Source organism: Haliotis rufescens, unplaced genomic scaffold (genome assembly GCF_023055435.1).
Source record: "Haliotis rufescens isolate VD_foot unplaced genomic scaffold, xgHalRufe1.0.p SCAF_2, whole genome shotgun sequence".
In the NCBI taxonomy this organism is placed as follows: domain Eukaryota; kingdom Metazoa; phylum Mollusca; class Gastropoda; order Lepetellida; family Haliotidae; genus Haliotis; species Haliotis rufescens.
Window position 1 is genome coordinate 52,312,542 of NW_025963890.1, and position 23,036 is coordinate 52,335,577.

The following is a 23,036-nucleotide window of genomic DNA, read 5'->3' on the forward strand; positions in this document are numbered from 1 at the left end:
CCGCTCTGTGGCGTCATGTCCTAGTTGGCGCTGTAAGCCACAGTCTGATCTGTACCTTTATACAATAACACTGTCGGGTCTGTACGATAGGACCACTTGCTTTATAGTGTGTGAGTGAGTTGGGTTTGACGCCGCCTTTAACAGTATTCCAGTTATATCGTGTCGTGTCAGCTTAATGTGGGAGGAAAGCCCGAAGTGATGCAGGTCTCAGACGTTTACCACTTCCGTGAAACCCACGAGCACGGGTATGGTGCTGACAAACCTAGAATTGGGGCGAACCGGGATTCGAACCCACAATCATAGGTTTCTGGCGTGCCAAAGGGACGCAACTCTGCACAGCGAATCGCTGCGCCTAAGATTACTGCCCCTTGCTTTATACAATAACACTGTCGGGTCTGTACGATAGGACCACTTGCTTTATACAATAACACTGTCGGGTCTGTACGATAGGACCACTTGCTTTATACAATAACACCGTCGGGTCTGTACGATAGGACCACTTGCTTTATACAATAACACTTTCGAGTCTGTACGATAGGACCACTTGCTTTTTACAATAACACTGTCGGGTCTGTACGATAGGACCACTTGCTTTATACAATAACACCGTCGGGTCAAAACGGTTAATACACTATAACACCAAGTTCAAAGCACGAAATAGTGTTGTGCTTTGTGTGATCGTGTTGTGCGTTGTATGATCGTGTTGTGTGTTGTGTGACCGTGTTGTGTGATGTGTGATCGTGTTGTGCTTTATATGATCGTGTTGTGCGTTGTGTGATCGTTGTGTACGTTGTGATCGTGTTGTGAGGTGTGTGGTCGTGTTGTGCTTTGTGTGACCGTGTTGTGCGATGTGTGATCGTATTGTGCTTTGTGTGATCGTGTTGTGCGTTGTATGATCGTGTTGTGCGATGTGTGATCGTATTGTGCTTTGTGTGATCGTGTTGTGCGTTGTATGATCGTGTTGTGCGGTGTGTGATCGTAATGTTGTAATAACATCGGTTTTTTTGCATGTCCAAGTTATTGCAACGTCCGTTACTATCCCTCATAAATAATGTACCTCGCTAGACATAACTGAAATAGACAACAGGACCTCAATCAATACAGAAGTAACGAGCCAATAGAGGGAGTGGAGTGGTGCGTTCGGTTGGAGAAACCGTCAACAATTCAAGTAGACCGTTATGTGGGCTTATCTGCTCCACTTGGTTTGTTCAAAGGACGAGAGATTTGATTATATTTGTCTATAAGAGGTTAGCAGCAGGAATCTCTCTCTCTCTCTCACTTCTCTCTGTCTGTCTGTCTGTCTGTCTCTCTGTGTGTATGTCTCTTTCTCTCTCTGCTCGCTTTTCTCTATGTCTGTCTCTCTCTGTGTCTGTGTCTCCCCCCCCCCTCCCCCTCCATCCCTAACTTGTCTCTCTCTCTCACCTCTGTCTCTCTGTCTGTCTGTGTCTCTCTCTGTGTCTTACTCTCTCTCTGCTCCCTTCTCTCTCTCTCTGTCTCTCTGTGTGTCTCTGTCTCTGTCTCTGTCTCTCACTCCCCTCCATTCCTCACTTGTCTCTCTCTCACACTGCTGGCTCTCTGTCTGTCTGTCTGTGTCTCTCTCTGTGTCTTACTCTCTCTGCTCCCTTCTCTCTCTGTCTCTCTCTCTCTCTGTCTCTCTCTTTCTCCCCTCCATCCCTCACTTGTCTCTCTCTCTCACTTCTGTCTCTCTCTCTGTATGTCTGTCTCTCTCTCTCTCTCTCTCTCTCTCTCTCTCTCTCTCTCTCTCTCTCTCTCTCTCTCTCTCACACACACACACACACACACACACGCACACACACACATGCGCACACCCTCTCTATCAACAATAAGACGGCCTGACTGCACACACGGCTGGGGGGTCAGCAGTCATATTAATTTGGAGACACATTAATTTCAAGACTTACAGTATCTATCTCCGTCCTTTCAATTCCACACCCATCAAAATAAGTACAGCGTATTGGCTGCAAACTTCAGCTGCTTTATTAGCCTGAGCCGCATGTATTACACTCTCGCGATCCCTCGTCAGACAACTGATCTAAAATTGGAATTTTATTGTCAAAAACCTACATCTAGCGTTGCCTCGAGGCCCGCTGTGTGTGCAGTCTGCACTGTCGCGGTACTTGAATTGGAATGTTCCGTGGGGATCGACGCAGTCGGAGAAGACCACGTCGCTGATGACGTAAAAATTGTATGCGACACTTGCAACTCGAGTGATGATAAAAAACGTCGCTCGTGTCATTAAGACATATTTCACACACGTAACGAGACAGTAATAAATCCAAGAATTATCGGAATCAGCACCTCATGTCACCGAGGATCAGGGTGACGCAGGTCGCCCACAGCACACGGTTGCAACACGAATTGGGAGATAATTTTAGCCGTGCGGTGCTGTTGCTGTGATGACTTTAATGAAGATCGCCCCCACAAGGATATGTTAAATATAGCTACTGGCTGGTCAGATTTTCACGGATACCGCATTGGAATGCATATCAGTTTTCATGGGAGGCTTGTATATCTAAAGACAACTTATCGCTGCAAGAATATCTTCAATGTTTATAGATAAGTTCTCATTATACCTTCTTCAGGGGCGATGATTAGGTTCCTGGGGAAGGATTATGATTTCTACCAAGTATGTCTTGCGTTACGACCTACGTACAACAGGGTTAGAAATCAGGAAATGCTAAGACTTACGTACACCAGGGTTATGCTCTGCGCTACGGCTTGCGTACAACAGGGTACATTTTAGATGTATGACTTGTACAACAGGGTACAGTTTAGATGTATGACTTGTACAACAAGGTACAGTTTAGATGTATGACTTGTACAACAAGGTACAGTTTACAGTTTAGATGTATGACTTGCGTACAACAGGGTACAGTTTAGATGTATGACTTGTACAACAGGGTACAGTTTAGATGTATGAGTTGTACAACAGGGTACAGTTTAGATGTATGACTTGTAGAGCAAGGTACAGTTTAGATGTATGACTTGCGTACAACAGGGTACAGTTTAGATGTATGACTTGCGTACAACAGGGTACAGTTTAGATGTATGACTTGTACAACAGGGTACAGTTTAGATGTATAACTTGTACAACAGGGTACAGTTTAGATGTATGACTTGTACAACAGGGTACAGTTTAGATGTATGACTTGTACAACAGGGTACAGTTTAGATGTATGACTGGGGTATGGTGGTCAGGCTCGCTGACTTGCTTGATACATGTCATCGTATCTCAGTTGCGTGGATCGATGCTCATGATGTCAATCACTGGATTGTCTGGTCCAGACTCGATTATTTACAGACCTCAGTCATATATCTGGAATATTGCTGAGTGCGACAACAAACAAACAAGCTTGCGTATAACAGGGTTACGTTCTGCGCTACGACTTGCGTCTGCCAGAGACCAGTTTAAACTTCTTGAAATAATTAATTATGCTTCAGAATGTTGGAAAAAAATTGTTTGCCACAGAAGTTACATTGCTGCAAGGTGTCTTTCTTAAGCAAAAAAGAAGGCTCATGGTTTTAAATAACAAAAATATCTGGTTTTGTAGCAAAAGATCGGTCCCTTATATTTATAGTAAAGACTTAAGTAGACTGCAGTCAGGTTTGGCATTACCTTATGCGTACTGCAGGCTCGAGTTACGTATTAGACGTACACGCGAGTTATGCTTACAATACTTGCGTTAGTAGAGCGGTAACGTCATCAGAGTACTGTTCAGCGTTGCCTATGTTTAGCGTTACGTCGTAGGTATGTCAACAGGGCTGTGTTCAACGTTGTCATGAATCGTACGCAAAACGAATTGTCAAGGGACATATTTCCTGTATTTATGGCCTAACTGTGTAGAGCGTGTTATGTTCGAGTTTAACAATTATTTTACGAACTAACTAAATACAAAGTTGATAAATGACGAACTTACTACTAACATCGTTCCAACTCCAATAAGACAATTAATCACGTCACACTTCCTAATCAGGCTGAAGAATAGCTGACTAGACATATCTATATGTCTTGGTGCTTATTAAGAACGAGTATGGTTTTCAACTTGTTCACTGTCAGCCAATATTGATCACAGATCTCTCTGCCCGGACCAACTCTGCTTCACATTGAAATGCATTATGGTTTTTTTTCCAGATAGTTTCTCTTCGCTCAATCAACACTGAAAACATATATTTGTGAAAAAACACATCAGGATGCTGTGTTGATAGTCAGTCGTCTCTTAAAACTTAGCTCACACCAGTAGACAGTGAGGCTCCATATGTCGGGCCAACGGTACATGACGGTAAGGCTCTATGGGGAAGGGGCGGAATCACAGCATATCACACGGTACATGACGGCGAGGTTCTAAACAAGGGGAGGGGGAGGGTACACAACATATCACACGGTACATGACGGCGAGGCTCTATACAGGGGGCAGGGTACCCAACATATCACATGGTACATGACGGTGAGGCTCTATTAGGGGGGTGGGGGTGGGGGTGGGGTGTACACAACATATCACATGGTACATGACGGTGAGGCTCTATACAGGGGGAGGGTACATAACATATCACATGGTACATGACGGTGAGGCTCTATACGGGGGGAGGGTACACAACATATCACATGGTACATGACGGTGAGGCTCTATTAGGGGAGGGTACACAACATATCACATGGTACATGACGGTGAGGCCCTATACGGGGGGAGGGTACACAACATATCACACGGTACATGACGGTGAGTCTCTATTAGGGGAAGGGTACACAACATATCACACGGTAAATGACGGTGAGGTGCTATACAAGGGGGGACAGTACACACCATATCATACGGTACATGGCGGCGATGCTCTCTCTGTATACGGAAACGGAAACACGATGAAAACTATATGTAGACAACTTCCCTGTTTAATATGCAGACATGTGACGTTTATCTGAACTGGTACTGTTGTCAGTAATGCGCAGTCGCACGGAGCCTAGTTTCCCAGTCGCATATTTCTGAAAACTGGGTAGCCCCGTATTCGATTCAGATCATTAATATAGTGAGCAGTCTACAGCGATTAGTATATTTCGCGTTGGTGTGCAAACTCGTGAATTATCCTTGACATTTGGTTCATTTTCGATCCATCTGGAAATATGTTTGGTTGTCATGTGTGTACTGCGGTCAGTGCAACAACCATTATGCGAGATATTATATCTCATCTATCAACCACCTAAAACAGGACAGGCTCTCGCTGTTCAGTTGGTCAAGCTGTCAGATAAAGCGGTTCTGTAAACGTTGGTGTTGAACTAGCACTTCCACATCGACAGTCATTCATAGAGACATGGTTTAGGTAAATGTCGGGGAAGGGTTCTGCATTCCGCTGTAGTATAGTATCCGGTGTTACTGGCTGTCTGTCTACCATGAGTGCGTATTGCAAAGGCGGTTACACCTACTGGAAAGAAGACAGTTTAATAAAAGCCGATATTCAATGAGCGTATACCTGTGTGAGTCATTCAGAATGGGACAAAGGTGACGGTGAGCGACGTAGTCATAAGAGATTTTTTGTTAGAGATCGAATATATTATGTGTCGCTGATTCATGATTTATTTCCCCGCTAAAGTCACAACCGTTGTTTTTTTCAGCTTATCTAGTTTTTCAACAAATTCATTTTTGTGGAAAACCTGTGGCCAAATTATTTTTGTGTTGACTTTATTGCAATATGAGCTTTACACATTGTTCATGAGTTCGAACGCGGGTCTTAAGCTTGAGTAGACATTGATATAAGCCTGCCCCGACTGTTCCTTTTCGGGAAAGGTAAATATATTAAGTCAAACTGCATCATTCCGACAGCGTCATCATATTTAAGCGATTATTTAAAAGCAGATTCGTGTTTGAGTCTGGGGTGTCTATGTTATTACGCTCTGTGGATTGCCTTGCCTTTGCATGTTTTTGTGGCGGGTGCCACCCAAGAGGAAGGTTACGCTCACCTTTTGGCTAACACCTGGTATCACGACTGTCGTAGGTCTATGTTAAGGTATGGGAGTTACGATCGCCTTTGCGCTACGACTGCCGTAGGTCTATGTTAAGTTATGGGAGTTACGATCACCTTAGCCCTACGACTGTCGTAAGTCTATGTTAAGGTATGGGAGTTACGATCACCTTAGCACTACGACTGTCGTAGGTCTATGTTAAGGAATGGGAGTTACGATCACCTTAGCACTACGACTGTCGTACGGCTATGTTAATTTATGGGAGTTACGATCACCTTAGCACCTCGACTGTCGTAGGACTATGTTAAGGTATGGGAGTTACGATCACCTTAGCACTACGACTGTCGTAGGTCTATGTTAAGGTATGGGAGTTACGATCACCTTAGCACTACGACTGTCGTAGGTCTATGTTAAGGAATGGGAGTTGCGATCACCTTAGCGTTAAGATTGCTTTGTAAAATGGCACCCGTTCTATTGTCAATCCCGAAGCTGTTATTTTGTTGGCAAAATCCCGATGCTGTCCCTATAGAATTGCAGCAAATCCTCCCAAGACACCTCCGACACATCTGTTCAGTTACAGTTTTACTTAGTCCTGCACCATGACCGTGGAATATATTTATTTTATGAAAAAATAATAATCTAGAAATGCATACAAAAGCAAGTCTAGCCATCTCAAGCTAGCTCTGAAATCAGCATAGAGAATTGTTTTTATTTTTAGAGTCAAGAAGGATATTGTGTAATATAAGATTTCAGAGACTAAATGTTAGTCTAAGTTTTACTCGGCTGGCTGAGTATGTGATGTTTCCTGACCTAGTGAGCAATATTACAGCTCTGTTACAGTGGCATGTACGTGTTCGAGCCTCGACCAGACAAACCTGAGGTAAATAGTGTGAGCAACTACCATGACGGCGACAAGCGTTGGTATCAACGTGGTCAACTGTCCCCTAAATACTATAACCACACTCAACTCGTAAGAACCAAGTCCCTGGCGCACGTTTTGCAGAGCGCCCTGTCTCTTAGACTAACATTTAGTCTCTGAAATCTTATATTACACAATATCCTTCTTGACTCTAAAAATAAAAAAACAATTCCCTATGCTGATTTCAGAATAGAATGTGGAATAGAGCTAGCTTGAGCTGACTAGACTTGCTTTTGTACGCATTTCTAGATTGATTTATTTTTCATAAAATAAATATATTCCACGGTCATGGTGCAGGACTACCTGTCTCTGTGTCTTGGCTGATACCATGCCCTCGATCGCGGCCGATGGAGTGGGTCGTTGTTCTTATTTCCAATAACTGATTACCAGGCTTGAGACCGCCTTTATATAACTGAACTATTTCTGACTGCTGCGCTAAACAACATTCACCTACTGACCATACTCGGTATCCCCGTGACACCTAATCCACAGTTTAGCGACCTTAAGAACGAGGCTGGTCGGGAGCCAGGTCGGGAGCCAGGTCGGATAAGTACACATGGAACCCACTACTATTTCACATTTCGATCTGTGGCGCTTACACGCGCACTCGCTCTGGTTATATCAGAGACCATATACCGATGGTCTCTGGTTATATTAAACAGTCAATCTTAATGCCGTGCTGGTGGTCCGGCCCATAAAGGTCCGAGCGGACGTCACACCACAATGGGATCTGTCCCAGACACGCACCCTGGAATATTTCCGCCCTCCTCGCTGTCGAGATCAGATCTGAAATACATTCCTTATTCTTTACAATTTATTTATATTAATGCCACGTCCTGGCTAGACTTGTTCAACCTGTAAAGATATTGTCAAAGTGTTTGATTGTGGTTGTGAAGAAATCTTTACTGACTCTGCAAACATACAAAAGGGGTGAGTCTGTTGATTGAATTTCACAACGATCTAAAAGTAGGAAGTCGGCGTTGGTTGCAGCACTACAGAGCTTACTCGGATAATGTTTGTTTTTTGTTTCACGTGCGATTCCGATCCTTGTGCTGGCAGTGGCGGTGTCAGTCGCTCAGCTGCGGTGTGATAACGCCAATATACCCCGCGATCTGTACAATATGCTGTACTTCAGAGCATACACTGACGTAAAATAATTATATCCCAGACATGTCGGCAACGGTAGTCGCCTTCCGCGTGTCAGACCCATCAAATATTTATTTCGAACACTCATCGACTTGCTCGATTCTCACAGTGCTAGAGTCACAGCGCGAGCTAGCCTTACACTATTGACTACCAAACAGTTTGTCTGTTAGACTCCCGATAAAAAAAACAAGCAAAAGAACAAATTTCTAACTTTTAGCCTGCGAATGGATGCATTGGGTTTTTTTTTTACATCATCACCTCGACCTGAAGTCAACAATAAGGCATCTACATGACAGCGGCCTGTTCTGCCTCAGATGTCACACAGGAGACCAGCATGAGGTACTGGAGGCTTATTCTACCTCAGATGTCACACAGGAGACCAGCATGAGGTACTGGAGGCCTATTCTGCCTCAGATGTCACACAGGAGACCAGCATGAGGTATTGGAGGCCTATTCTGCCTCAGATGCCACACAGGAGACCAGCATGAGGTATTGGAGGCCTATTCTGCCTCAGATGTCACACAGGAGACCAGCATGAGGTATTGGAGGCCTATTTTGCCTCAGATGCCACACAGGAGACAAGCATGAGGTATTGGAGGCCTATTCTGCCTCAGATGTCACACAGGAGACCAGCATGAGGTATTGGAGGCCTGTTCTGCCTCAGATGTCACAAAGGAGACAGCATGAGGTACGTATACTGGAGTCCTATTCTGCCTCAGATGTCACACAGGAGACAAGCATGAGGTACTGGAGGCCTATTCTGCCTCAGATGCCACACAGGAGACCAGCATGAGGTACTGCAGGCCTGTTCTGCCTCAGATGTCACACAGGAGACAGCATGAGGTACTGGAGGCCTATTCTGCCTCAGATGTCACACAGGAGACCAGCATGAGGTACTGCAGGCCTGTTCTGCCTCAGATGTCACACAGGAGACCAGCATGAGTACTGGAGGCCTATTCTGCCTCAGATGTCACACAGGAGACCAGCATGAGGTACTGCAGGCCTGTTCTGCCTCAGATGTCACACAGGAGACCAGCATGAGGTATTGGAGGCCTATTCTGCCTCAGATGTCACACAGGAGACCAGCATGAGGTACGTATACTGGAGGCCTGTTCTGCCCCAGATGTCACACAGGAGACCAGCTTGAGGTATTGGAGGCCTATTCTGCCTCAGATGTCACACAGGAGACCAGCATGAGGTACGTATACTGGAGGCCTGTTCTGTCTCAGATGTCACACAGGAGACCAGCATGAGGTATTGGAGGCCTATTCTGCCTCAGATGTCACACAGGAGACCAGCATGAGGTACGTATACTGGAGGCCTATTCTGCCTCAGATGTCACACAGGAGACCAGCATGAGGTATTGGAGGCCTATTCTGCCTCAGATGTCACCCAGGAGACAGCATGAGGTACTGGAGGCCTGTTCTGCCTCAGATGTCACCCAGGAGACAGCATGAGGTATTGGAGGCCTATTCTGCCTCAGATGTCACACAGGAGACCAGCATGAGGTACTGCAGGCCTGTTCTGCCCCAGATGTCACACAGGAGACAGCATGAGGTACTGCAGGCCTGTTCTGCCTCAGATGTCACACAGGAGACCAGCATGAGTACTGGGGGCCTATTCTGCCTCAGATGTCACACAGGAGACCAGCATGAGGTACTGCAGGCCTGTTCTGCCTCAGATGTCACACAGGAGACCAGCATGAGGTATTGGAGGCCTATTCTGCCTCAGATGTCACACAGGAGACCAGCATGAGGTACGTATACTGGAGGCCTGTTCTGCCCCAGATGTCACACAGGAGACCAGCTTGAGGTATTGGAGGCCTATTCTGCCTCAGATGTCACACAGGAGACCAGCATGAGGTACGTATACTGGAGGCCTGTTCTGTCTCAGATGTCACACAGGAGACCAGCATGAGGTATTGGAGGCCTATTCTGCCTCAGATGTCACACAGGAGACCAGCATGAGGTACGTATACTGGAGGCCTATTCTGCCTCAGATGTCACACAGGAGACCAGCATGAGGTATTGGAGGCCTATTCTGCCTCAGATGTCACCCAGGAGACAGCATGAGGTACTGGAGGCCTGTTCTGCCTCAGATGTCACCCAGGAGACAGCATGAGGTATTGGAGGCCTATTCTGCCTCAGATGTCACACAGGAGACCAGCATGAGGTACTGCAGGCCTGTTCTGCCCCAGATGTCACACAGGAGACAGCATGAGGTACTGGAGGCCTATTCTGCCTCAGATGTCACACAGGAGACAAGCATGAGGTACTGGAGGCCTATTCTGCCTCAGATGCCACACAGGAGACCAGCATGAGGTACTGCAGGCCTGTTCTGCCTCAGATGTCACACAGGAGACAGCATGAGGTACTGGAGGCCTATTCTGCCTCAGATGTCACACAGGAGACCAGCATGAGGTATTGGAGGCCTATTCTGCCCCAGATTTCACACAGGAGACAGCATGAGGTACTGCAGGCCTGTTCTGCCCCAGATGTCACACAGGAGACAGCATGAGGTATTGCAGGCCTATTCTGCCCCAGATTTCACACAGGAGACAGCATGAGGTACTGCAGGCCTGTTCTGCCCCAGATGTCACACAGGAGACCAGCATGAGGTATTGGAGGCCTATTCTGCCCCAGATTTCACACAGGAGACAGCATGAGGTACTGCAGGCCTGTTCTGCCCCAGATGTCACACAGGAGACAGCATGAGGTATTGCAGGCCTATTCTGCCCCAGATGTCACACAGGAGACAGCATGAGGTACTGCAGGCCTGTTCTGCCCCAGATGTCACACAGGAGACCAGCATGAGGTATTGGAGGCCTATTCTGCCCCAGATTTCACACAGGAGACAGCATGAGGTACTGCAGGCCTGTTCTGACTCAGATTTCACACAGGAGACAGCATGAGGTATTGGAGGCCTATTCTGCCTCAGATGTCACACAGGAGACAGCATGAGGTACTGCAGGCCTATTCTGCCTCAGATGTCACACAGGAGACAGCATGAGGTATTGGAGGCCTATTCTGCCTCAGATGTCACACAGGAGACAGCATGAGGTACTGCAGGCCTGTTCTGCCCCAGATGTCACACAGGAGACAGCATGAGGTACTGCAGGCCTATTCTGCCTCAGATGTCACACAGGAGACAGCATGAGGTATTGGAGGCCTATTCTGCCTCAGATGTCACACAGGAGACAGCATGAGGTACTGCAGGCCTGTTCTGCCCCAGATGTCACACAGGAGACAGCATGAGGTATTGGAGGCCTATTCTGCCTCAGATGTCACACAGGAGACAGCATGAGGTACTGCAGGCCTGTTCTGCCCCAGATGTCACACAGGAGACAGCATGAGGTATTGCAGGCCTATTCTGCCCCAGATGTCACACAGGAGACAGCATGAGGTATTGGAGGCCTATTCTGCTCCAGATGTCACACAGGAGACAGCATGAGGTATTGCAGGCCTATTTTGCCCCAGATGTCACACAGGAGACAGCATGAGGTATTGGAGGCCTATTCTGCTCCAGATGATACACAGGAGACAGCATGAGGTATTGGAGGCCTATTCTGCCCCAGATGTCACACAGGAGACAGCATGAGGTATTGCAGGCCTATTCTGCCCCAGATGTCACACAGGAGACAGCATGAGGTACTGCAGGCCTGTTCTGCCCCAGATGCCACACAGGAGACCAGCATGAGTAACTGGAAGCCTTTACAATAACCACACATAGACACACATAGGCGACCTATTGTCCCTCCAAATCCACACACGGGACCAACACCCGGGACCAACTCAACACACATTCGCGGAAACACATGACAACACAGTATCTCTGCACAGTTTGTTTTATTTCCTGATTGGCACTTGAAAACTGAACAGTGTTTTATATCCACTAGCGGTTGGATAACAAGATTGGTTGGCAGGTGTTTTGTGTGCATAATGTATTCTGAAAGAACACAGTTATTCAAAACTTAATTTCACATAATTGTAAGGTACGTAAACATCAGTGACCTTGCCTTGTTGTTTGGCAATAGTGGTGTCTCTAACACAGAAACAAACAGTAATTTATACACAATGGATGTATGGTCAGAGCGAATGTTGGATGCACACACAAGCCTCTTACGTCAGGATCACCCGTACTGGGAACGCCTGGTTGAGTACATGAACACGGCTAAAGCATTATGGTCAGTTTCTTTCTCCAGGAAAGACTAACTAGTAAGATAATTCATTAACACAAAGAATCATTATCAAACCCTTCTTATGTTTGGCCATGGAAATAGTTACATACCATATACTGTGATCAGCACAATCATACCACATACCAATACTTAGATCAGTATAGTATCATACTACTGACCGGTATTGTGATCAGCACAATCATACCACATACCAATATTTAGATCAGTATAGTATCATACTATAGACCAGTACTGTGATGAGCACATTATACTTTCTACAAATACTGTGATCAGCAGGAAGGGTAAAACATTCATCCACAACTGCCTGGGGACTGACTTGGAGCCACTACATGTACCTGGGAGTGACAATGGAAGATCAACTGAATGTCACTAAGACTACCTGGACCAACCAAGGCATATATTTTTCATTTGTTGTCCACTTGCAAACAGTGACAAATCAAACCTCACAGGAAATAGTTTCATATGAAATAACTTATTAACACTAAATGTTTGCAATTGAAAGTATCTTGTTGAAATGTCTAATTATCAGCTAGTATATGAGAACATAAAATGCTTTTCCGAAACAAAAAAGCCTGTTGGCAGACTAGGGGGAAGTAACCCCGTTGTGTAATATCTGGCTTCAGCCCATTAGTACCGCAATACCCTATGTGTCATTAAAGGCCATGGAGTTACACAGAGTTATCAGTTATAAAAGTTGACATCAATATGCAAAAATGTTGATACAAATATAATTGAAACTTGTTCATAAAATGTTTCTTGAAAAACAGGGATCTTAAAATCCATCACAACTTTATCAACAGGACATCTAGATACCCAGAAGGTTTTAACACTATAAACAGGGTGTATGGTGAAGTTGTTTGATTTGGCTATAATAAGGAACCAAATCTTAACTCATTGTGAAAATATTATTTAAATCAAAGTATTACAGTAAGGAAGAGAAATTAAGGATGTCAACAATGATAAATCATTCACCTGATGAAGGGGTAAGTATATACTCCGAAATGTTGTTCTTCATAATCAACAAGTTGACATCCATAAAAACTCTTCCTTATGTCTATCACCTCTGAACGCCCTTTAAAGACTTGAAGTATTACAATGTGGTATGGAACAGAAAAAACTAATTACCTCCAAACCTGTGAGAACAAACAAGATTACCTGCCCTGTCAATGCAACATTGACGCCGTGATGCATCTGTAACTTCTAAACCGAGCACCTTATAAATCGATCTTCTGCTAAACCCACCTCTTTCATAAACCTTCCTACCTGTAAATTGATCTGCCCATTAATTGGTCAAACTAAAAACTGTACTACCTGTAAACAGATCAGCTCATTAATTAGCCTATTCATAAACCTTCCTACCTGTATACTGACCTGCCCATTCATTGGTCTACCTACAAACTGTACTACCTGTAAATGATCTGATCATCAACAGATGACCTACAGTTGATGGTCAGGTTTAATACTGCTGTTCCCCAGGTACTCTGACTGAAGGGTTGATTTTACGAGCACTTCCAGCTGCTGCTTATTGTGCACTCCGAGGTATCTTGTCCCACCACTGTTTTGTTTGCTTGTTTGTTTACTGTTTAACGCCGCTCTCAGCAATATTCCAGCTACATGACACGGTCGGTAAAAAATCAAATCTGGACCAGACAATCGAGTGATTGACATCATGAGCATTGATCTACGGATACAGATATCGGGATACGATGTCATGCATCAAACAAGTCAGCAAGCCTGACCACCCAATCCCGATAGTCACTGAAGGTAGTTAGATTGCTGAAGACCAGTTCTAACCCAGAATCTTCATGGGACCCCACCGTTAGTGGACCTGACGGCATCACTAATGGCATTAAATATGTCTCACATGATCTGAATGCCCAGCGGTTACACTCACCTAGTGAGCAGTCTATGCAAAATTTCCATTAACTGTTTTGTCTTGATGGACACCTGGTGTTAAGGGATATTTGACGAAATCTGGCAACCTCTTCATAGATCAATACTGTGCTTATATCTGATAACACTTAAGACAGTTAGTGCTATTTCATAGCTTGTCCCTTTTTTCTGATTAATATTTCATTATGTGATATATATTGAAGTCAACTAAATAGAGGATGTGAATAAAAGCATTTATCACCCTCTTCTGGATGGTATTGTTTCGGCTTGCTTCAGTTTGATTTAGAAACTGAGTCTTCAACAACATTGATAATGGCATACACCTTTATTACCATCATATCACAGCAGGTAGAGAATCTAAACAACGGTTACTTTTGTGGACAGGAACTGTGTGTGGAGACGACCACCACCCTTTGAAGAAGGCTCGACTGTCACAGTGTCATGGTGTAATGGAGTGTGTTGAGCATAGACAGTGAATTAATGGGAAATGCCTTCTAGGACATCACAGCACACATACAATACCGCGGTCGCGCCATCTGATGGCAAATGTTGGTGTATATATTAACTTGCTGCCACAGCAGGGTTATTGAATCTGGAGCTGAATCTACGGCTGAATCAGTATCACTCATGAAAAGTCTTTGAAAGTGGTCATACTGATGAGCAAAAATATGGGAACATGTGCAAGAGGATTCATCTGTCCGACATGAGTGAGCTTGTCGCACTGTTTCTGTGAGAAGTTTGTGAAGTAAAAGTGTCTCGACAAAATAAACATTAGCAGGGCAGTTTGTTGTAATTATTATCTCTCAAAACAAACTTTCGATGTGAACAAATATCGCCATGTTTATTTTTAATAAATAACACCCTGGACCTTATGCATGAGCACTTATAACCTGACATGGTACAGATTTGTTGGTCCCTCACCTGTTGGTTAAAAGTCCAAAGTTTGCATCATGTACCAACAGCAGGACCAGAGTATCACTAGACAAAGCTATTAACTTCATCTTCGTTATTAGTGTTCCCTTATTTAATGCCATCAGTATACAGGTGTAAATGATACACTTAATCTGAAAATCAAAGACAATCTGGTCATTATGGTGACATGGAATACCGTCGCTTGCTTTTTTATGTCACACTGACCAGGCCACATTAGAAAAGTGGCTCTCATGTGAACAGGCTTACCGGTATATAAATACATCAAACTCTAATAGTCCACATCAAAACAGAGCAGTTGTAAATAGATAAAGTACATAATATCTCTGTACAGTCTAGTATATAAAAGCAACTGGTTACAAAGATGTTCACGCTTACCAACAATAGTGACGTAAATACACAGCACATAGCACACTTCCACACAGCTAGCTAACGAGGGTGGTAATGTACAGGTAGAAATCAACAGGCGTTACACAGGTAGCTACAGGTAGATACACAAGACCAAGTCTGCAATCGATGTACAGGTAATTACACAGGTACGAATCTACTGTTAAATGTACAGACATAGATTCCGTTACAAGTCTTCAGGTAGATGTACAGGTAATTACACAGGTACGTATCTACTGTTAAATGTACAGACATAGATTCTGTTACAAGTCTTCAAGTAGATGTACAGGTACAGATTCAGGTACCAATATACCGGCACAAATACAAATCTCTTGTCTCTTACCATCTTCCCAAGGCAAGGCGTTAACTGACTATGAAAGTCCAGTTCCCACCCTTGCTGAACTAGGCTGGTATTCTGGAGTTACATTTTGGCTGGACTAATGAGTATGCACATAGTCCAATCAAAATGTGTAACGAACTACATGGATTTCAACCAGTAGATTTTCATTCGTCACCACTTGCCCCTTTCCATAACCTGCAAGAAGACTCGTCCCCCTATCAATGAATGTTGCGTGCGAAAATACGACAAACCAATCAGAATGCGCATATGATTTCAAGTTGTTCATCAAAGAATCCCTCAGAAATAATCTTTGATTTTACATATGTCTTGCATCTAAAAATATACCCAAGACACAGTTAAATATGTTCAATCATACTGTATAATTCCCCATGTCCAGATGTGCTTTAAATTGAATCTGAAATATATATAATATATGAGGAAATATATGTGAACCATTACGCAACGAGTTGACAATTGTTTTAGGTATGCCCGTTTGCGCTAAGACGGAACCCGGTCGCAAAAATAGCCATGAGATGGGCACGAGTCGCTATTCGGCTTGTCCCGGAATAACACGAGTTGGTCACGAATGGTAGATTTTGGTCGACTGCAGGATTTGCCTTTGTAGTCAGTTAAAGCCCTTGCCTCGGAAAGATGGTCTCTCACGTAAATAACCAAGACCTGAATCTGTTGCCTTGACAAGCTATGGCTGTTACACTATCCCTGTACAGTGCCCCATGTAGTCCTGGCTCAATACAGACAGTACAACAGCCAAATCACAGCGATGTTGTAAAGCTCTTCATACAAACTAAACAATCAAAAGTGTAGGTAATATGCAGAACAGGAAAACCAATGTGAACAAATGTGCATATCAAACTCTCAGAGAATTACTTCTGTAAGAATCTTGCTTTCAACTTGAATACAATACTCTTATTTCTGAAAATATAACTGAGCAAAAACTGAAAAAATAATACTCTTATTTGAACCGTGATGATGTACCTACATTAAAATGATAACGATTAACCTGTGAGTGAGACAGCTTCTATGAACCATGTTGATGTGTTTTCACAGCATGAAATCTGGTTTTTCACAACATGAAAACTGGTGTTGAGATGGACGCTTGGATCCCTCTGTACACTGGACCCTGGGTATAACACACACCTGGACATTTTCTCCTACATTACAGCGTTACTCTCATCTCTGTTTAATTAGCGATATCAGCTGTCACAGGTAATTGAAGTTGGCAGCTGGAGGAGGCGGGAATTAAAGTCTTAATGGTTGGATTTGAAATTGAAATGTATTTATGTGGGAGCCTAGTTCCTTAAGACGGCCACGGAAACCAGGGAAAGTTGGGAGGAGTCACAAAGACCAGGGGATGTTGGAGGCCATGTAACGGTCGTGGAGACAAGGGGATGTTGGAGGTCATGTACCGGTCACAGAGACCAGGGGATGTTGGAGGTCATGTACCATCAGGGAGACAAGGGGATGTTGGAGGTCATTTAACCGTCACGGAGACCAGGGGATGTTGGAGATCATGTACGAGTCACGGAGACCAGTAGTTGTTAGAGGTCATGTAACCGTCATGGAGACCAGGGGATGTTGGAGGTCATGTACCAGTCGCAGAGACCAGGGGATGTTGGAGATCATGTACGAGTCACGGAGACCAGTAGTTGTTAGAGGTCATGTAACCGTCATGGAGACCAGGGGATGTTGGAGGTCATGTACCAGTCGCAGAGACCAGGGGATGTTGGAGGTCATGTACCGGTAACGGAGACCAAGGGATGTTGGAGATCATGTACCGGTCGCAGAGACCAGGGGATGTTGGAGGTCATGTACCAGTCACGGAGACCAGTAGTTGTTAGAGGTCATGTAACTGTCATGGAGACCAGGGGATGTTGGAGGTCATGTACCAGACACAGAGACCAGGGGATGTCGGAGGTCATGTACCGGTAACGGAGATCAAGGGATGTTGGAGGTCATGTACCGGTCACAGAGACCAGGGGATGTTGGAGGTCATGTACCAGTCACGGAGACCAGTAGTTGTTAGAGGTCATGTAACCGTCATGGAGACCAGGGGATGTTGGAGGTCATGTACCGGTTGCAGAGACCAGGGGATGTTGGAGGTCATGTACCAGTCACGGAGACCAGGGGATGTTGGAGATCATGTACCGGTCGCAGAGACCAGGGGATGTTGGAGGTCATGTACCAGTCACGGAGACCAGTAGTTGTAAGAGGTCATGTAACCGTCAGGGAGACCAGGGGATGTTGGAGGTCATGTACCAGACACAGAGACCAGGGGATGTCGGAGGTCATGTACCAGTAACAGAGACCAAGGGATGTTGGAGGTCATGTACCGGTCGCAGAGACCAGGGGATGTTGGAGGTCATGTACCAGTCACGGAGACCAGTAGTTGTTAGAGGTCATGTAATCGTCATGGAGACCAGGGGATGTTGGAGGTCATGTACCGGTTGCAGAGACCAGGGGATGTTGGAGGTCATGTACGAGTCACGGAGACCAGTAGTTGTTAGAGGTCATGAACCGTCATGTAGACCAGGGGATGTTGGAGGTCATGTACCGGTAACGGAGACCAAGGGATGTTTGAGATCATGTACCGGTCGCAGAGACCAGGGGATGTTGGAGGTCATGTACCAGACACAGAGACCAGGGGATGTTGGAGGTCATGTACCGGTAACTGAGACCAAGGGATGTTGGAGGTCATGTACCGGTCGCAGAGACCAGGGGATGTTGGAGGTCATGTACCAGACACAGAGACCAGGGGATGTTGGAGGTCATGTACCGGTAACGGAGACAATGGGATGTTGGAGGTCATGTACCGGTCGCAGAGACCAGGGGATGTTGGAGGTCATGTACCGGTCACACAGACCAGGGGATGTTGGAGGTCATGTACCCGTCGCAGAGACCAGGGGATGTTGGAGGTCATGTACCAGACACAGAGACCGGGGGATGTCGGAGGTCATGTACCGTTCGTAGAGACCAGGGGATGTTTGAGGTCATGTACCGGTCGCAGAGACCAGGGGATGTTGGAGGTCATGTACCAGACACAGAGACCAGGGGATGTTGGAGGTCATGTACCGGTCGCGGAGACCAGGGGATGTTGGAGGTCATGTACAATCAGGGAGACCAGGTGATGTTGGAGGTCATGTACCGGTCATGGAGACCAAGGGATGTTTGAGGTCATCTACCAGACACAGAGACCAGGGGATGTCGGAGGCCAAGTTCTGTAAATCCAGCAAGCAAAGTGTATGTGACATAAAATATTTTGACCACTTCTGGCAGCCCGGAGTCACAGTCTGTCCATTGGTCTGTGATATATTCACAATATGACTTGTTTCAGCAACAATGTTCAGTGGTACCCAGTGTACAGTCAGGTTTGACAGACTTTCTCCAACACAGAGCAGTGTCGTACCATCCAAGAAGTTTTCACCTATTCATCAACATTAAGTTCTCAAGAAAACAGTCCACGCAGAGAGCCATGTACTGATGTTCATCACGATGCATTCAACTTGCTCCTGACTCAGCATTGTAATACAAAGTAACACATGGTATGACATCCCCGCTTACCCGGGGCATATAGCACCTGATTAAATCCAATTGGAATCCATCATAAGATAACCCAAGATCAGAGGAATCTAGGATTGCCTCAAATACATGGCATAATTTCTATATATACTGGCCACAAAATAAAAGTTACAGCACTTACAAAACATTTAGTACAATGTGCACGATAGTTTCAATTGTTATGAAATATGTTATATTATTTGTCAACTCACTTTGAGAGGCTTCACTTCAACTAACTAGAGGCAAAATGACTCCAAAGTGCTGCTGAATTCTTGAAATGATATTGGCAAACACCAATAGTAAATATAAATACTTGTGTCTGGGAAATCAGTAAGACTCATATATTCAAGTAAAACAAATATAGCAAAAGTTTTGTTGATGTCATCTGCATGAATCAACACTCCACCCTTGGTGTGTACTTCAATAAATACTGCATGTAAATCTCTCTCACACACTCTTACATACACGGAACATTGTTCATTTCAACACAGTAACTTGACAAATCTGGAAAATTCATGAAAAAGTTCTAGTCTAAACAGGTAGCAAAATAGATGTTCATCAATTCCAAAAGCTTTTTCCACTGTGAAGTCTTAAAATAGTTTGTATCAAAATGTCTTAAAAAATTAACACTGTATGTTTATGATTCCTCATAGTAAAAGTAGTATCTGAAGGCAAGGCGTTTACATCATTGTGCACGGAGCAGCAGAGGCGTTGTTCATTGGAGTTTTCCACAAAGTTTACAAAAAAAGATCTGTTACCACTTCCATAACACTATCCTACATCACTGTCGTGCCACACAGACTCTGGGAGCAATGGTCGAGATGCCCACTCGGAATCAATACATTTAGGAGCAAAGTGTGATTGTGGTTGAAAAATTGCACAGTTAAATTGGATTTAGAATAAAAATCTTCAAAAAAAATGTTCAAAGCCCAGAAGACAAGACCCATGTGATCTGGTTTCCTGAAGGGCAGACAACTCTACATCACAGAGAATGGTGATTGGGACTGTGGTCTGCTCAAGCGGAAGAATATATTTCAACTCAGAAAAAGATGGCATATTCACTGTTAAATGTAAAGTCCCTTCATCCGGAGAATTTGAAAAAAGACGAACCGAGTGGCATCCGCTTCAGTGCTCCCCAGTGCTCCCCAGTCCTCCACTGCAACTAGCAGGGCAGGTTGTCTGGAGGATCACCCAACAGTGTAGGATAGACATTGGAATAACTTGCTGTCTCAGGACAATAGGGCTGATACCCCCTTTTATTAACTCAATACATTTAATAGAACTGTCACAGGAGTTTCTCGGACTAATTAGCGAACTTGTCTGACGAGGGAGAACTGGCATGCCAATGTTCTCGGAGCACCTCAATAATAGGAAGAGTACGGGAAATATGTTACATAGGATATCACAATGTGTATGATCCACTTCTCTCACCCTTATTCCACTGTTGACACATAAATGCTATTTCTTCCAAGTGAACCCTTACACATCTCACACCTCACTCACATACCCATCACTCATCAATATACACATCCTGTCTTTAATAATTATCCCTTTCCATATCACACAGGTATGTTAAAACCTCCATATAATACATACATAATAACCATCACTGGCTTCAGCCAATCAGAATACACATCTTCTTTATAATTCCAGTCACATGACCCACAACAGGTCCTAATTGTCCAATCAAAGGAAGTGTACATGAAGCCAATCCATAGCCTGCAACTTTACATCTTGAACTAGGGAGGCTGGAATGTAGTAATCTCAGGTCACCAAAGGTCGATCTTTGAGTAGTTCCAGGTAGGTGACTTGGACCGGCTTGTGCAACAACCGCTCCCTCGCCTCACACAAGGGAAACCACTCTCTCTTGCGACCTACAATGAAAAGGAGATTTACGTCAGCGGTTTACTAGTTGTAGCATCAGGCATTTCTATCTCTCTGGAGGGCATGTGCTAAATATCAGTGTGTCAGGGGAAGGGTTCAGGAAGCACACGCACCGACCTCAGACAGGCTCCCCTAGCAGTGGGTGTACCTTAACACAACCTGAATGAAAGGTTTACTTCTTTCTTGTGTCTAGACAATAAATTCTGGATAACCGTACTGATAATCATCCTGATTATTTATAAATCTCTGGATTAACAAACCATGTGTATGGAGAGATGTTCCTCTAAATATCATACAGACATTCCCAACAGTAATTAAGCTTAATGAGGTCCAGACTAACAAGGTCCTCACTAACTGGGCCCAGATGCTCCAAACTAACAGTGTCCAGACTAACAGCATCCAGACTAACAGGGTCCTGACTAACAGGGTTCTGACTAACAGGGTCCTGACCAACAGCATCAAGACTAACAGGATCCTGATTAACAGTGTCCAGACTAACAGGGTTCTGACTAACAGAGTCCTGACCAACAGTGTCAAGACTAACAGCATCCAGACTAACAGTGGCCAGACTAACAGGATCCTGACAAACAGGGTTCTGACTAACAGGGTCCTGACCAACAGTGTTAAGACAAACAGTCTCCAGACTAACAGTGTCCAGGCTAATAGGATTCTGACTAACAGTGTCCAGATTAGCAGTGTCCAGACAAACATGGTCCAGACTAGCAGTGTTCAGGCTAACAGGTTGCTGACTAACAAGGTCCTAACTAACTGGGTCCAGATGCCCCAAACTAACAGTGTCATGGCTAACAGGGTCTTGACTAATAGGGTTATGACTAACAGGGTCCTGACTAACAGTGTCCAGATTAACAGGGTTCTGAGTAACAGGGTCCCGACTAACAGTGTCCAGACTAACAGGGTTCTGACTAACAGTGTCCAGATTAACAGGGTTCTGACTAACAGTGTTCTGACTAACAGTGTCCAGACTAACAGTGTCCAGATTAACAGGGTTCTGAGTAACAGGGTCCCGACTAACAGTGTCCAGACTAACAGTGTCTAGACTAACAGTGTCCAGACTAACAGTGTTAAGGCTAAATTGGTCCATACTAACAGTGTTCTGACTAACAGTGTCCAGACTAGCAGTGTCCAGACTAGCAGTCTCCAGACTAACATGGTCCAGACTAGTAGTGTCCAGACTAACAGTGTTAAGGCTAAAATGGTCCATACTAACAGTGTTCTGACTAACAGTGTCCAGACTAGCAGTGTCCAGAATAACATGGTCCAGACTAGCAGTGTCCAGACTAGCAGTGTCCAGACTAGCAGTGTCCAGACTAACATGGTCCAGACTAGCAGTGTCCAGACTAGCAGTGTCCAGAATAACATGGTCCAGACTAGCAGTGTCCAGACGAGCAATGTCCAGACTAACATGGTCCAGACTAGCATGGTCCAGACTAACATGGTCCAGACTAACATGGTCCAGACTAGCAATGTCCAGACTAACATGGTCCAGACTAGCAGTGTCCAGACTAACAGTGTCCAGACTAACATGGTCCAGACTAGCAGTGTCCAAACTAGCAGTGTCCAGACTAACATGGTCCAGACTAACAGTGTCCAGACTAGCAGTGTCCAGACTAGCGGTTTCCAGACTAGCAGTGTCCAGACTAGCAGTGTCCAGACTAGCAGTGTCCAGACTAGCGGTTTCCAGACTAGCAGTGTCCAGACTAGCAGTGTCCAGACTAGCAGTGTCCAGACTAGCGGTTTCCAGACTAGCAGTGTCCAGACTAGCAGTGTC

General features: G+C 44.9%; 1 protein-coding gene across 1 annotated transcript in view; it reads right to left on the reverse strand.

The window, feature by feature from the left end:
* Positions 1-11,867: 11,867 nt before the first annotated feature.
* The window catches only part of LOC124118850 (diphosphoinositol polyphosphate phosphohydrolase 1-like), a 56,679-nt gene continuing 45,510 nt past the window's right edge, over positions 11,868-23,036 (reverse strand). Inside the window, exon 4 of the mRNA XM_046481121.2 lies at positions 11,868-21,237. Within this exon, the coding sequence (XP_046337077.1) occupies positions 21,128-21,237 (110 nt within the window). The 3' untranslated portion in view covers positions 11,868-21,127. The remainder of the gene's footprint in view (positions 21,238-23,036) is intronic.